Source organism: Eulemur rufifrons, chromosome 30, assembly GCF_041146395.1.
Source record: "Eulemur rufifrons isolate Redbay chromosome 30, OSU_ERuf_1, whole genome shotgun sequence".
NCBI classification, from domain to species: Eukaryota; Metazoa; Chordata; class Mammalia; order Primates; family Lemuridae; genus Eulemur; species Eulemur rufifrons.
In genome coordinates this window covers 109237466-109254861 of record NC_091012.1, presented here as the reverse complement: position 1 = coordinate 109254861, position 17396 = coordinate 109237466, and the positions used below count along the sequence as shown (strand labels likewise).

Below are 17396 nucleotides of genomic sequence, written 5' to 3'. Positions count from 1 at the left end.
TATTTGTTGTTTGGAAAAAAAAATTTTTAAAGTCGTTCTCCAACTCCCACCTTGTCTTCTTCACTTGCCAAAAAAACGAAACAAAACAAAAACCTGCTTTCAAGTGCATGATACATTTGATCATGTACAAATGTTTTTGTGGCCTTAAAAATGTACACACTATTAAACCCAGTAATTCTACTTCTAGAAATTTCTTAGAAGTGATTGGAAAAGGACATAAAGAGAGGCACATCCAAGGATGTCATTGGTGTCTATAGGCATGAACTCTTGGAAGCCTCCTGAATGATTACTAATAGTTTTGTATTGTGCAGCCGTTAAAAATGGTCAATAGATTCAGAAAGACTTTTACGGTTGTAAAAAATGTTTAATGCGTAACACTTAGAGTATGATCATAATTTTGTTACCAAAAAAGGAATATTTATGTATTACAAAAATAACCCCAAACATTAGGTGTTAAAAAAACACACAAGTTTGTTTTCCTTTCCTTATATACACATGCAAAAGTAATATAATCCAAACTTACACAATTGTTAGGTACACAAACCTGCACTTCTGATTGCTGTTGACTTGGGAAGGAATTACATATTGAAATAATTTTTGAGTTTATAACATTGTTAATTTTTAACTGCTTGTGCCTGTCTCTATCCCTTTTCTCTCCTTGTATGTATGTGGATATGTCTTTAGTTTGATTTTGGTAATTGTTTTTAGACTAACTTAGTGGCTATACCATTATTTTCTTGGTATAATATAAATTTTCAGTGTAACAACTGGGGTGTTACATGCTAATTATAGCTTTTATGATATGGTGGAATCTCTCAAAACATTGGATAAAAATACCTACCTTTTGGCAAACTTTTAAAATCAAACTTTATGTCACTGTGCCTAATACATAGGATCTATGGTTTTGTATAGATATATTTGAGTCCATGTAATACTGAGCTTTTATTGTAGTGCTTAGTTTTTTGGACTTCCGGTAGTAAATGTGAATGTATTTAAAGCTTTTTTTTAAAAAAATGAAACTCCTTATTATAATTACAGCATAATGTTTGTGATGCTAATCTTAAAAGAAAGCTTTTATAATTTTCAAAATAATTTGAAGGTAGAATTCTCCTAAGTATCAATCTATATAAAACAATGAAATGGTTTGTTTAAGGACCGTGACACACAAAAGATCCAGTGGATAGATCGCTTTATAGAAGAACTCCGCACAAATGACAAATGGGTTATTCCCGCACTGAAACAAATTAGAGAAATTTGTAGTTTGTTTGGTGAAGCACCTCAAAATTTGAGGTAAGACATAGAAAATTTCAACATTTTTATTTATGTATTTTATTGAAAAGAAAAAAAAAAACCCAGCATGTCAATTATTAGTAAAAGCAAACTTTAAAGCCCAAAAATTAGTGGGGTGAGAAGATGACTAGGAAGGGTTTGTTTGGGAAAAAAAAAAAAAGAATCTATTATATATACCTCCTTTGTTTTACTGATAAGAAAGTAAGCCACAATTAAGTAATATGTATGAAATCAAGATGATAATATTACCTTTGGGTTCTTGGTTTGGAATTTTTATATATTATATAATTATATTTCCAGCAGGTATGCCAGGAAATTAATCTCATTATTCAATCTTATCCTTCTTGCCTTACTAACTTTGAAACATACTATAGAATAGTTTTCAAAATGTTCCTCTTTTTTAATAATTAATTCTTAAAGTTAATTTTAAAGATTAGATTGCAAGGACATTTAAATGATGAAAGATGACAAGATGATAGAGTTTAAATATTTTAGATGATAGAGTTTAAATATTTTTTAAATTTTAGCTAAATTTATTTTTAATAGCTATCTTTAAATATGTTATCTTAGATGCCAAATTCTGGTTACTGAAATAATTTGTATTTTCTGGTAATAGAGTTGGAACTGATAACAGGAAAAGAAAAATTTATGTGGAGAGAAAGAGAGCAAGGTATAGTAGAAAGAATATTGTTCACAGTGGAGTCAGGATTCCTAGGTATAAACCTTGTATCAAACTATTAATTTAATCTTGTTAAAAGAATTATATTTTCCTTATGTATAAAATTCAGTAATTGCCAATATCCTTAATAGCTCTAGATTACTATGATTATGCCTTAAGACAGAAGTAGAAAAGGTCATATATATGTTTTTATTTTATCAGTTGAACTTTGTCTCATTTTTTTAACTCCCAAGACTGGAAAAAATAATATGAAATTGGAAAAACTATAAACTGGATAAAATCTAGGCATATGTCTTAACAGTAATATTTATTTCAAGGCTTTATTTTGAGTATGTTTGGCCTACTGTACATATGCCTTTTGGCCTGTCTCAAATGCGTCTGTCTGTTGGAGATAGACATAGTAGTTCACATGTCTCCTAAGGAACAGTGACACTAGAATAGTAGTAATGGCTGTGAAAGTAGATTGAAACAATGAAGGTTGCAAAACAAGAGTGGAAAGGAACTAGATGTCTTTCTGGTGACAGCTATGGGCAAACTTGGCTATAAGCAAGTATCCCAGAATGTTCCTTGAATTGCTAATAAATAAAATTTTACTAAAAGCATTTTCTTTGGTTAAATTCCTCACTACAATTATAGCATAAATTTTGTGATGCTAGTCTTGCAAGGAATATTTCTATTTTATAGTTACAGAAATAATTATTTACTTAATTACAAGTCCTTTGGAATACTAGAGTATAAGAATAGAAATTAGTTATTGAAGTAGACTCCCATGTGGTGAAGTTGAAGAATACTCATGCATGCTTTTCATGTATAATAAGAATAGCGGAACAAATGTCTTATTTTTTAGCAATTATTTTCTTTTAAGTTGGTTGATATAGTCATTAAAGGAAATAAATAGACAGAAGTAAAATTTTTAAATTTTAAAATTAGTAGCTAGGAATTTAGATTAGTATAGACTCTTTTGATTACAACAGAGTTTAATTGCCTAATTATATTGTTAAGTTCTTCTCGTTTCAGTCAAACTCAGCGAAGTCCCCATGTATTTTATCGCCATGACTTAATCAATCAACTTCAGCACAATCATGCCCTAGTTACTTTGGTAGCAGAAAACCTTGCAACTTACATGGAGAGCATGAGACTGTATGCTAGAGGTATGTATGGTAAGTTCAAATGGACTGTGGGAAATAACAATGGTGTTTTTTTTGTTTTTTTGTTTTTTTCTATTAGTTACCTTAGAAATGACAAATTTATTTTAAAAGATACAAGGTAATTGGTTGTTTTATAAATTGTGTTCCTTTATGGGCTTATGATCCACTTTTACTCCCAAATCTTTTACAACCTAAAATCCAGGCCAGCATTTCAAGGCTCTTCACTAAGTGCTTGCCTTCCATACTCTTCCTTGTTAAATAGATTTCTTTTTCTTCCCTGCCTGCCTGTACTACAATTGGTTGTTGTCGTCTTAGGTATGTACTTGACTCATTTTCAACCTTTATTTCCTTTACCACCACCTTTAGCTTTTCGGGAAAACTTGTTTCGTCTAAATCTGTTCTTGCATATATTATGGTTCTTTTGTAATTCTAAGTGCTTCTGATGTTATGAATTAAAAAAATCACAAGAGTAAAGACAGGAGGCTATAATCCAAATGTTTACATTGACTTTCAGGGTGTGAAACTGTTTGAACGTGTTGGGGTCAAGTTTCCTGGGAGTTCAACAGACCAATTTTAAGTGCCTGCTATATTCAGTGCTCTTTTGCCCTCTGAGAGTTGTGTCAGAGTCTGTGTGCTAGAGTATAGCTGACTTCTTAGTACATATTCCTCCTCTGTCTTATGCCAAATTCATAGCCCCACTCTCCCCGAAAAAACATAGATGCCTTGTAGGCTCAAGTTTGTTCCCAGAGCCATAAATAAGAAAACTTTATATTACCAGTGTTAGAGATAGAACTGAACGTGTAGTTACTTAACATATCACTCATTTAACATGTTATAGTAGGATCTGCAGAAACTAACAGTGTATATTAAAAATTAGGATGCTTATAAATTACTAGGTTTTTTGCTTAACGCTTATAAAATTCAGATAAAAATTAAGCAGATACACCCCTGCTGATTTTGGGCCAGCTGAGCCCTTCTAGGCAATAGAATTGTAGAGTTAAACAAGCAGTCTAAGCATCAGATAGTGATCTTTTATCATTTCAGTACCAGGTTCCTTTTAAGCAGCCTGATAGAACAGTCAAGGCAACATAGGCATGCAACTATATGATTTATGTTCTTTATCAGAGGCAACCAAAAGCAATGAGAGAAATAAGAGGTTTGTATCCAGTATACCCAAGCATTTCAGTTCAGTTTAACATAAATTAGAGTTTTTGTTTTGATGTCATCTCTTCCTGGCGGTACAAAGTCCTCATAGTTGCCAGTGCAGGCCTTTCCCCAAAGTGGAGCCATACAAATCATATGTGCTGCAGTGCTAATTTTCATTTACCTCATTTGCATGTGGTGTTTAATTTCAGTGGTTGGGAACTCTACTCTCAGGGTGCTTAGGAGATGGTGCATGTGCAGTTCAGCCTCACTAGAGCTTTCTGTTCCTTATTAGTCAAATTCTACATGAGTTACTGCCTCATCTCCGTTTCCTGGTCACAAGAATGTTTACATTCTTCAATTCTCCTGCTTATATTGTCTGATATATCCACAAACTAAGAGATTAGCTGTTAGGACCTTGGGCGAGTTATTCTAGAACAATGCCTGGCACATAGTAAACCCTTGATTTTTTTGCTATTGGTATTTCCCTCATCAACATTGTACCCTCCGTTTCTCCTGACCTTGATACCTTTTCCTCCTCTAATTTATTACACTACTCTTTTGGTACTGATCAGTTTGTAGATACTAAAATATGGGGGGTAAAAGTAATTTTTAAAGTTACTAAAATTCTATTAAAATAAACTTTTCACAACATTAAATCACTTCTGTGGTAACATAATCCACCATTATTTCTGAATTTGCAGTTCTAAAGTAAATTATAGTTTTTACCTCTCTATAATAAAAATGTTGCATGAATCCCATTAAATATGAGAAATATTCATTTAGACAACATCAGGTTTGCACAGTTCACTGATATTCTCAATTTCTTACAACCATTTTATCAGTATTATTTGTCCTGTCCATATTTCATCTTTACTAGCATCTTTAGCTTTGAGGGAAAAAATCGTGTCTTCAGTAGCATGGTTAGCTAATTCTACCTCTTGCAAATGTTATTTAGATAAAGGAATAAACTTATTGAAATTATCTCTAGTATTTATTTATGTTCTCAGTGTGTCTTCATGCATTGGTACTTATCAAATCATTCTTTAAAAGTTTTTCAAATGCATGCAGCAAAGTATAAACCACCTTTCAGTTTTCACTCAGGTTTTACCTCATTGATAGGCCAGTCACTGTAGTGACTTTGAATACTTACTGAAAGTTTATTATTTCCTCCTTGTTTGTGGATGGAGTTGGATACCTTATCTTTATTGTAGGTCACATTTTTGCATTCTGTTTTCTAAGGACTGCTACTTTCCATTACTTCTCCCCAGTCTCTTCCAACCAGCGCTGACAGTTTTTAGGAATATTTTCCACAAAGATTTCTTCGTGAGTGTCATTCACCAACAGAGCTTTGTTAGAATGCAGATCCTGGCCTAGACTCTCTCAGTAGTTCTGACTCAACCTATACATAAGCCATGAAGTACTATTAAGTCTCTGTGGGTTCTCTGTAATTTAAAAAAAAAAAATTAAGCTACTATTATCTATTTTATAAATTGTTTATACCTCTCTGGAGAAATAGCTGTTTCCAAGCCTGAAGCAGGGAAAGTAGATGATGATCCTTGAATATCTCATTCCAGAAAATAAGAAAGTTCTCATAGAAGTACATTGACATGTCAGAAGGATACAGGAGTTGGCTGTCACTGGCCATAACTGAGTCAAATGATGAAAATAGTAGGTTCGCTGAATAAAATATGGATATACTGATAAAAAGGAAAACACCAACTAACAAATGTAGGTCATATGATGAAAATAAACCAAGGAATGAGGGATTTAACTTCTGGAATGATGCAGTAAAATGCCCACCAGATCTTAATAAAACAACCATTTAACTGGAGAAAAATACAGAAAATAATCATTTAAAGTGTCTAGAAATTTTCTTAAGTGGGTATAGCAAATGAGGAAACACTTATTAGAGAAAAGTAAGTATGAAACGTCCAATTTCCTGAAATACTAAGTTTGACAGTTGATATCTCTGACATTTTACTTTGACACTTCTTGTTTCATATTTATTGTGAAGGTACATCCTCAGTCTTTCAAATGTGCGTTTCAGCTTGTGAATATCTCTCACATTTTTTTAGAGCAATTTTTACTACATTCGATCTTAGCGAAAAAGCTGAGAAGTGATTAGAGCAATTTTTGTGAAACTATGGATAAGTCAAAAATTGGTGTTATTTTCAAATATGAATTCCATTGTGGAACCAGTGCATCACAGACAACTCAGAAATGCCAAAGAAGTTGTTTGGGAAGGATGTGGCTAATGAATGCACAGTGTGTCAGTGGTTTGAGAAGTTCCGTTCTGGTGATTTTAATCTTGAATGTCAGCCACGTGTGCCACCTGAGACCAAGATGGGTAATGATGAGCTGAAAGCTGTAGTGGAAGCAAATCCATCTCAACCTACATGTGAATTAGCAGTAAGGTTTGACATTACTATTTGAATAATACTAAACTGTTTGAAACAAATCGGTAAGATAAAGAAGTTGGATAGATGGGTTCCGAATGAATTAAACGAGCGTCACAAGGGAAATCATCTTGAAGCTTGCCTTTCTTTGCTGTCATGATATGAAGGCGAACCAGTTCTACACCGTATTGTTATGTGTGATGAAAAATATATTCTGTTTGACAGTCACAAGCATTGGGCACAATGGTTGGATAAAGATGAAGTGCCAGAACACAGGCCAAAACCGAATATTCATGAATAAAAGCTAATGGTGTCTGGTCCAGCGCTGGTATCAGTCCACTACAGCTTCATGAAACCTAGTCATTCGATTACAGCGGATGTCTGCTGCAACCAATTGGATGAAATGATGAGGATGCTTGCCATGAAGCAGCCGAGATTGGTCAATAGAGACAGGCCAATCCTCTTGCAGTGCTCAACCATGCGTCACACAACCAAGGCTGCTCAAACTACAGAAGCTAGACTTGGAAACTGTTATCCACCATATTCACCAGACGTTGCGCCAACTGACTACCACTTCTTCCAGGGTTTGGACCACTTCTTGTAAGGAAAAATACTCGATTCTCAACAAGCTGTGGAAAACACCTTTCGTGATTTCATCGCCACTGGTTCTCCAAGCTTCTTCATTGCTGGCATAAACAAGCTACCGTTAAGATGGCAGAGCTGTGTCAATAGTTTAGGTGCATACTTTGTACTACTTCTTGTTTGAGATAATAAGCTACACTTTTGATTTGAAATCATACATTTCATATTTAATGACCTAAATATTAAATCTCAGGGGAAGGCCGGGCATGGCTCATGCCTGGGATGCCAAGGCGGTAGGATCACTTGAGCTTAGGAGTTGAAGACCAGCCTGAGCAAGAGTGATACCCCGTCTCTATGAAAAATAGAAAAGTTAGCCTGGCATAGGGGCGCTTACCTGTAATTCCAGCTGCTCAAGAGGCTGAGGCAGGAGAATCGCTTAAGCCCAGGAGTTTGAGGTTGCTGGGTGAGACCACTGCACTCCAGCCCGAGTGATAGAGTAAGATTCTATGTCAAAAAAAATCTCAGGGGAAAAAAACCAGCAAGGGTCTGTAGCATTTGAGCCACAACTTGCTCCCTTCTCCCTGTGTTTAGCTCCAGTTTTGTCACGTGGAAACAACTCTGGGTAGGTGTGACTAAGAAGCAGGGGTTCTCTCTCCCCATAGCTGCCAGTCTGGGGCTACAGTTTCACCACAGAACAAGCAGGCTACCAGCATTTCCTACCTTCTTCAGTCTTCTGTTGAGGAAGCTCTATTCCAGGCAGTCATGGCCAAGGGATCTGAGACTCCCATACCCCACTCATTAGTCTTGGGGCAGAAGCTTTACTCCAGGCGTGACAGGCTGAAAATACTGGGCCTTGATTACCTCCACCCTTGCTTGCTTATAGTGTGGAAGTTCTATGTCAAGGGTGCAATCTGAGAATATAGGGGGCTTCTACCTCCCCTAAACCACCAGTACTTGTTTATAAGGCAGGGATATCACTCTGGGAGAAGCTGGACACTGTCCTACCTCTAGCTCCTGTACAGTGGGCACTAACGTTCTTCCCAGAGGGATAGAGAAGCTGTGAGGATACAGTGCTCAGTAGTCATACTTAAAGGGACTAGGTTTACTTTTATCAGAACATGCCATACCTAAGGATGTTATGTTTTTAAAAAAATGGAGATTTTGGTGAAGAACAATTAAGAGAGAGAGGGTACTTGTGGCTCCCTTGTACTGGTATCAACAAGCTAAACAGATGAGCAACTAGAAGTTTAATAGATCTGGATAAAGAGATAGCCAGGACAAGTCCTCCTGTGATCACAGTCAGTCCTGGGGATCAGGAATGCTGTGTGTATGCCTTAGGCTGCCCCCACTCACAAGCAATCAGAGCAGGATATGGGGCAAGATAATAACATTCCCCAACCTGCACATGTACCCATCAACAAAGAATGAAAGCCTCACTGGCATAGGGGACTTTAACATACAGCTTCTGACCAAACAGAAGCTACCCTGACCCAGGGACAACTCCCAGGAGTCCAGGTTTAAAAATTGCATGTATCCCTGGCAGTCTGGAAGACTATGTGCATACACAAGACTGCATCCTCACTGGAGTGATTGAAAAGGGAATATCCAAGTTACTAGTCCTGGACTGAACATAGGACAAAAACACAAACTCTTTGAACTGTGATAGCAGCCTTCAAGCCATATACACATCTAGTGGTAAAGGGTGTGAAAGTGTACTCAAGGAAGCTTAAGCACAACCTTTGACCAATAAGGGGCTTATACTGACCAGGAGGCAACCCCTAGGCAGCCAGGTTAAAAGACAAAATTAAGGGGGGAAAATCTGAGTAGAGCTATCAGAGGCTGTACACTGTGGGGGAAATATACTTAAGAGTTAGCCCAGTCTAACTAAACAACCAAACAGATAGCATCTGCCGGGAGTGGGGAACAGAATCAGTATCCAAGTTGCTGGAATATACCTAAAATGTCCAGAGTTTGACAAAATTGAGACATGCAAACATATATGACCTGTAGACGGACAAATTGCCTTTGAAGGGGTCCAGATGGTGGACTTTGCAAGCAAAGAAAGCAAAAGCTTGAATGACAAATACACTCAGAACTGAAGGAAACCATGTCTAAAGAATTAAAGTATGATTACAATGTCTAATTTAAATAGAAAATATCAGAGTGAAATTATTTTTTGATAAAAAGAACCACTTAGAAATTCTGCACTTGAAAAGTATAATAACTAAAAACAATTCACTAGATGGGTTCAATAGTCATTTTGAGCTGGCTGAAGAATCAGTGAACTCAAATCAGTAGAGATATACAAGCTGAAGAACAGAAGAAAGAAGGAAGAAAAATGAATAGGTTCTCAGGGAAATATGGGGCACCATTAAGTGCACCAACATATATGTCCAAGAAGTTTAAAGAATTCTAAGTGGGATAAATGCAGAGAGACCGAGACTTGGACACGTCTTAGCTGAGGAGAAAATCTTAAAGGTAGTAAGAGAAAGTGACTCCTCATGCACAAGGAAACCACAGTAAAAATTAACAGCTGACTTCTCATCAAAAATGCCGGAGGCCAGAAGGCAATAGGACAACATACTCAAAGTGCTATGGTTGGGAGATAGACCTGACAACCAAGATTCTTGCATTTAGCAAAACTATTTTTCAGAAATGAAGGAGAAATAAAGATGTTCTCAGATAAAAAAAAAAACTGAGAGAATTCATTGCTATCAAACTTGTCTTACCAAAAATCCTAATGGAAGTAGTAATTAGGCTAAAAGCAAGTGACATCAGACAGTGATTAAAATCTGCCGGAAAAAAAAGAACTGGAAAACTTGAACGCTATAAACCAACTAGGCCTAACAGACATCTATAGAGCATTCCACTCAACAATAGTAGAAAGTACCAAAACTGTGATCATCTCAATAGATGAAGAAAAAGCATTTCTCAAAATCCAAAGCCTTTTGAATATATAAATGCTGAAGAAACTAGGAATAGAAGGGAACTTCCTCAACCTGAACAAGGGCATCTTGAAAAACCCACAGCTAATGTCATACTACTTAATACCAGTTCGATTGCCTTCCCCCTAGGATCAGGAAAGAGACAAGGATGTTTGTTCACTGTAGCCATTTCTATTTAACATTCTACCTGAGGTTCTAGCCAGGGTAACTAGGCAAGAAACAGAAGTACAAAAGACATCAAGATTGGAAAGGAAGAATTAAAACTGTATTCACAGATAACACCATCTTGTATTCAGAAAATCCTAAGGAATCCACTAAAAAGCTATTATAAAGAATGATGTCTGCTAAATTGCAGGAAACAAAATTAACAGACAAAAATAAATTGTATTTCTATATACCAGCAATGAACAACCTAAAAATAAAGTTAAGAAAACAGTTCCATTTACAGTAGCATCCAAAAGCATAAAGTACTTAGGAATGAATTGAACAAAAGAAGCACAAAACTTGTATATTGAAAACTACAAAATATTGTTGAAAGAAATTAAAGGTCTAAATAAATGCAAAGACATTCTGTGTTCTCCATGGAGTGGAAGACTTAATATTGCTAAGGTGACAGTACTCCTCCAGTTGATCCGCAGATTGAACACAATTCTATAAAAATCCCAATCTTTTTTTTCCTGCAGAAATTGAGAAACCTGATGTAGAAATAAAAAGGACTCAAGTAGCCAAAACAATCTTGATGAAAACCAAAGTTGACAGACATATACTTCTTCATTTCAAAACTTACTACAAAGCAGCAGTAATCAAGACAGTGTGGTCCTGGTATAAAAATAGATGTACAATATTAATGGAATATAACTGATAGTCCATAAATAAATGCTTACATTTATGATTAGTTGATTTTTACAAGGGTGCCAAGTACATACAGTGGGAAATGAATGGTCTTTTCCACAACTGTTATTGGAACAACTGGATATCCACATCTAAAGGAATGCAATTGGGTCGGCTACCTCACACTGTATGTAAAAAAATTAACTCAAAATGGATCCTGGACCTTAATGTAACAGCTAAAAGTATAAAAGTAGAAAACAGGAATAAATCTTTATGACCTTGGGTTAGGGAAAGTAATGTAGTCAGGCCATAAAAGTGGGGAAGTGGGAATATATCGAAATTTAAAATGTGTTTGCTACAAATGATGCCATCAAGAAAGTGAAGAGACAACACAAGAATGGGAGAAAATATTTGCACATTATATATCTGTTGAGAGGCTTGTATCCAGAATATACAAAGAACTCCCACGACAGATTTGAATAGAAATTCCTCCAGAATGGTGTACAGATGTCCAAAAAGCACTTGAAAGGATGCTCACTGTCATTAATTATTAAGGAAATGCAAATCAAAACTACAGTGAGATACACTGCTTCACACCTATTAGGATGACAAGAGAACAGCAAGCGGTGGTGAGAATTTGGAGGAATTGGAGCCTTCATACATCTTTGTGGGATTGTAAAGTGGTGCAGCCACTTTGCAGAATGTTAAATATAGAATTTACGATATGACTCATTCCCAGTTACATACCCAAGTGAAATAGAAACATAATGCCATGCATAAAACTTGTACATGAATGTTCATAATAGCCAAAAAATGGAAATAACTCAAATATCTATTAATTGAATAAATAAAATGTATACCCATACAATGAGATACTATTTAGCATAAAAAGAATGATAGGTGCTACAATATGAATGAATCTTGAAAACATGCTAAGTGGGAGAAAAGCCACTCAGAAAAGGCCATGATTCCATTTATATGAAATGTCTTGAATAAACTTAAGGGCTAGAGGCAGGTGAGAATGGGGAATGATTTGTACAAGGTTTCTTTTTGAAGTGATGAAAAATGTAGACATATTGTGGTAGCAGTTACACAACTCTGGTTAAAAAAATTGTATGCTCTAAATGGGTGGATTTTATGGTATTTTAATGATGTCCTCAGTGAAGATCTTTTTTTTAAGCGAACCTCCTTTTTTATAATGAGTTCTGAAATAGACCCTAGGAAACTTCTTGTTTATACTGACAAGAACCAATTTGTGTTAGTGTCACCCATGATTCACTATCTCTTCCTACCCATTTTGATAGACACCTGAGGTAATTTAGTGTCATCTAATTCCTCCGGTTTCCAGTGGGATATCTGTCACCTAGACAACATGAATAAAAATGGATAATCCTCATTTAACTGCTAACAAATTTAGGTTTCTGTTTTGAATTGATGTTTACACTGAAAACTACCAGTCATGTTGGGTTTTTTGTTTTGACAGCCTGGAAGCTTCCCTGTAGTGAGAGGGCCTCTTCATTCCTATTTAGCATAGAGGGGGGTCTTCTTATTTATTGTTTATTGTTTGGCTGTCATTGAATATTTCCAAAGTTCTCTTTGTCTGGGGCGCCAGTTCTTGATAAAGTGTTGGCACATAAATAAAAAAGGAGGGTTGGTTGGTTGTTAAAACTAGGGAATAAAGGTTTGATAAGCAAGATATTTACATAGTCTCAAAGTATTTCCCCACAAATTATTAATTAAAAAGAAAAATAGTAACTTTTCAGTTGCAAAACCTGGTGGACACCACCTTGACCACATAAAGTTAGCATTATGCCTATTGCCAAGGCATTCAGGAGTGACAAGATGTGCCTCCTGAAAATGATATACTGAGGAGGACATAGTGTCACAACTGTGTTATTGTTTGCCAAAATGCATAGCGTGAATCTTACCACGTGGAAGCACCATAGAAGCCCACATTGAGTGACATTGAGCAAAACTGGTTTCTAGTTCAGAAAAGTCAGGAAACACAAAGGATGATAAATTCTCCAGATTAAAGAGGAATAAAAAGTCATGCCCATTAAGTGCAATGTGTGTTTAATCTTGGACTTGGAGGAAAAGGTGTAAAAAGACATTGGGAGAAAAATTGAAATTGATGATACTTGAATATGGACCATAAATTAAATCAGTAGTTCTCCAAGGGAGTGGAGGTGGATATTGATAATGTCTGGTGCTATTTCTGGTTGTCTTAACTGGGGCTGGTGGTTGGGGCAGGGAAGAGGATACTACTGGAATCTAGTTGGGTAAAGGCCTGGGACATTACTAAACATCTGTAGTGCACAGGACAGTCTTGCAGGACAAGGGCTCATCTGGCCCAAATGTCAGTAGTGCGCAGTTGCTAAGCTCTGGATTAGATAATAGTATTGTGTAGTTTCCTTGTTACTTAAGGGTAAAGGGACATGTGTCCAACTCTCAAATGGTTTAGAAAAACTATAAATTTATACATGTGGCAACTAATGAAACAAATGAAGCAAAATGTAAATAATTGGTGAATATGGGCAAAGATTATAAGGTAATTCTTTTTTTTAAACTTGATTTTCTATCTAGTTTCTTAAGAAAACCTGTTGAGAAATAGCAGTGCTTCAAGTCCTAAACCCTGATGAAATTTATTTTCATGAAAGTAGACTATGTATTTAGGACTGTTGGCAGGTGCTAATATACATAGAATAGAAAACAGTTGGTCATAATACGTGGGGCTTCTTTCTTCACCAAAACATCAAAAACAAATGTTTTCAAGTGTTATAAATGTCCCATCTTTACAACATGTCAAGATTGTTCAGAGAATAAACCTCAATGTTTTTGAAGTCTTTGATTACCTGTACTGTTTCCAAAGGGGATCGTATAATTGGAATTCTTTCACAGTAGGGTATACATACCATAAGGTCTAAGATCTGTTATGGAAATATCAGTAATGCTGAAGGGAACTCTGACATGTTCTAGACATTAACATGGTGATGGTGACAATGGTGTAAGCTGGCCATGTAGAATAACATATTTTAGGTTGCCTTTTAATGATAAAGGATTAATATGACTTTTTAACTAACTTAATTTCTTTGATTGAAGTCAGCAGTGATGTGGGTATCTGTGTGTATAATGCATGATTTTTCTCAATTTGCAGACCATGAAGACTATGACCCACAAACTGTGAGGCTGGGAAGTAGATATAGTCACGTTCAAGAAGTCCAAGAACGGCTTAACTTCCTTAGGTTTGTTTTTTTACAATTAGTGTTGCTCTCTTTAAGACACAGATAAGGAATGCAGAGTGAATGTGCTGTATAGCTAAGTTAGGTCTTTGTTGGGTGGACTTTCCCCCTTGCTTCCCACTTTTTATTTTTTAACTTTAGGGTGGTTTAAACTTTAGGTAGTTCTTCATATTTGTTTATGCTGGAAATATTTATTTAAAAAGATAAATTTCCATATGTTGACACAACCAGATGGAGAACTATACTGACTTTAAGGATATCATAGACTCTAAGGAAATGGGGACAAAAGGCTTTTGAACCAGCACCTCAAAAGAGTGATTTGAGTCCTCTGGTGCCTTATTTATCCTAACAATGGCTGACAAAGGCAACCTGAAGTTGTGTGTTAATATCATTTCTGATGGGCATGAGGGAAAGAGATTTATTCCATTAAATCAAAGCGAAATATAGTCCAAGGCAGGAATTTCTTGTGTGCTGTTTAGCTTCTAATAAATATACACTTAAAGATTTGGAAAATACCTTTGTTAAAAGTTTTTGATAAGTTTCTCATGAATTAAAAAACCATATAGCTAGCAGAAGAGCTTACTCCGATCAAAAGTGTTCTAACAGAAGTGCCCAGATTATGAATACTTCATAAAATCTATTCCATTTTGATACATGTGCTAGGGAGTTTTCTGCTGGGCTCTGTTAATTACAGGCTTTTGTTTATTGAACTCTATGCTTATTTATGGAAAAAAAGTAAGTAGTTATATAATTTTAATTTGAGAAAAACACCATCCACCAGATTTTAAGAAATTTGGCATTTGTTTTTAAAGTGAAATATTTTTTTCCCGTGTTTTGTTTTTCAACCACCTGAATAGGAGGACTGGCCTCTCAACATTGAGAATCACTGCCATAGTGAGCCATTGTACTGATTAGCATATGTTGCATCCCTTTAGGTTTACTAGAACAGAAAAGTGGTTGCAAGCCCTTTTGCCATATTAAAGTTTAGAGTCAGAGGACCTATTGTAGTCCCTACTCTGTTAGCACCTATATGTGTGAATTACAGCAACTGACTCAAGGGAAGGGAACCTAACTTCAATGCCTGCTGTGTATTCGGCCTGTGTCAAACACTTTACATTTACTCCTTATGACAATGCAGTGAGGCAGGTGTTATTCCCATTTGATCAATAAGAAAACAAGATTCATATGACTTAAAGTAGTTTGTTTGAAATCTCACAGTCAGTATGTGATGGAATTGCACTACTCAGCTAGGTCTATGTGACTTAAGTCTATGCTGTTCCTGTTAGACTAGTAATTTTTCAAACTTACCTAAGAGCTGTAGGGCTTCTAAGTTCCTTGAACATTTCTGAATAAGCAGTGGGAAGTTTTATACTCATTTCTCCTTTCTTTTTCCCCTCCCAACAATTAGAGCAGCTGTGCCTTTATTTCATACATCAGATTTCCAAATGGGATTTTCATTTGAAGAAAGATTTCTTCTATCTTTTAAAAATGAAAAAACTGAAAAGTCAACCAATTTTAATTCATCAATATCAATGGATTAGTTATCTGTAAAAGTCACTTAATTAAAAAAAAATTTTTTCCCAACCAACACGTGGAACCGGAATGAAAGTCCCTTGAGTACTTCATTTTCCAATATTACCATATAAACAAAATGCTAAATTTTTTATTTTAAACTCAAATAACCTATTAAAAATGTTTTAAGAATGACTAGTTTCAAAGACTAAATGGTTAGAGTTCAGGGAACGAGTATTTTATTCATAATCGGCTAGCCTCGTTCCAGGCACATAGTAGGTGCCCAGTATATGCTTGTTGAATGAATGAATTTCTAGGATTTTTTTAATAGGTGAAAGTTGAGAAATAGGCTTTTTGAAAGAACTAACATCTTTTTATCTATAGATAAAATTGTGATAAATGTATTATTTCATACATATACAGATAGGTTGCCTCTCAGGATAAAAATTACATAAATCTAATTGCCAATTTTTTTGTTTTTCCAAGATTTTTATTGAAGGATGGCCAACTGTGGCTATGTGCTCCTCAGGCAAAACAAATATGGAAATGCTTAGCTGAGAATGCAGTTTACCTTTGTGATCGTGAAGCCTGTTTTAAGTGGTATTCCAAATTGATGGGGGATGAACCAGACTTAGATCCTGATATTAATAAGGACTTCTTTGAAAGTAATGTGCTTCAGCTTGATCCTTCCCTATTAACTGAAAATGGAATGAAATGTTTTGAGCGATTCTTCAAAGCTGTGAATTGTCGAGAAGGAAAACTAGTAGCAAAAAGGAGAGCCTATATGATGGATGATTTGGAGTTAATAGGATTAGATTACCTTTGGAGGGTAAGTCAAAAGTAGGAACTCTGTCTGATATAGTTTTTCAAATAAGGAATTGCAATCTTCATATAAATTATGTATTCTCTGATGCTTGTCCCAAAAGTCTGGGCTATTAATTGTTCATCTTTATCTTATTACTATGTCATTTGTCACAGGGTTTTTCCTTCTCTCTCTCTTTCCTTCTCCCACACTCCCCTGTCACTGATGTTCTTATCGTCTTGTCTTAGAATCTTTGTGTTCCAGATGTGTTGAGAAATGCATTAACCATACAAATCTTTCATGCCTCCCCCATGGAAATTAATGTGCCTCCCTGGCCCCATTTTCATTCAGTGTAGATCTGTTTCCTCTTCAGTGTTTAACACTGAAATAAATAGAGGACAGAAGAAAAGACCTTTATTTAGAAGAGATTATGAGTGTTTATCGGCACTGTTTAACTTGTGATATTTTTAAATACTTGGGGGAGTAAAATATCTTCTTAAGGCTAATCTTTCCATCTTTATAGTATCAATATATTATTTCTATCTTTAAAAGTCTGACCTATTTTACAGCCATCTATATTATTTTTTTGATTTCTATGGAACATTTTTCTGCAAACCATAAATAGACTAAGATGTTTACTGTGGTTTTTGAATATTTAAAACCTTTTCATTTAGGTAAGTGGTTTTCTTTCTTTTTATTTTTTTGGAGACAGAGTCTTGCTCCGTCTCCCAGGCTAGAGTGCAGTGGCATCATCATAGCTCACTGCAATTCTTGGACTTGAGCGATCCTCTTGTCTCAGCCTTCCAAGTAGCTGGGACTACAGGTG

General features: G+C 35.6%; 1 protein-coding gene across 2 annotated transcripts in view; it reads left to right on the top strand.

Moving 5' to 3' along the window:
• The window catches only part of USP9X (ubiquitin specific peptidase 9 X-linked), a 136893-nt gene that overhangs the window by 58295 nt on the left and 61202 nt on the right, over positions 1-17396 (top strand). Inside the window, exons 13-16 of one of the 2 annotated variants that reach the window (XM_069463831.1) lie at positions 1154-1290; positions 2987-3120; positions 14172-14259; positions 16255-16597. In XM_069463831.1, the coding sequence (XP_069319932.1) occupies positions 1154-1290; positions 2987-3120; positions 14172-14259; positions 16255-16597 (702 nt within the window). Of the gene's footprint in view, positions 1-1153; positions 1291-2971; positions 3121-14171; positions 14260-16254; positions 16598-17396 lie in introns of both variants that reach the window. The other variant, XM_069463830.1, reaches the window with a different exon arrangement.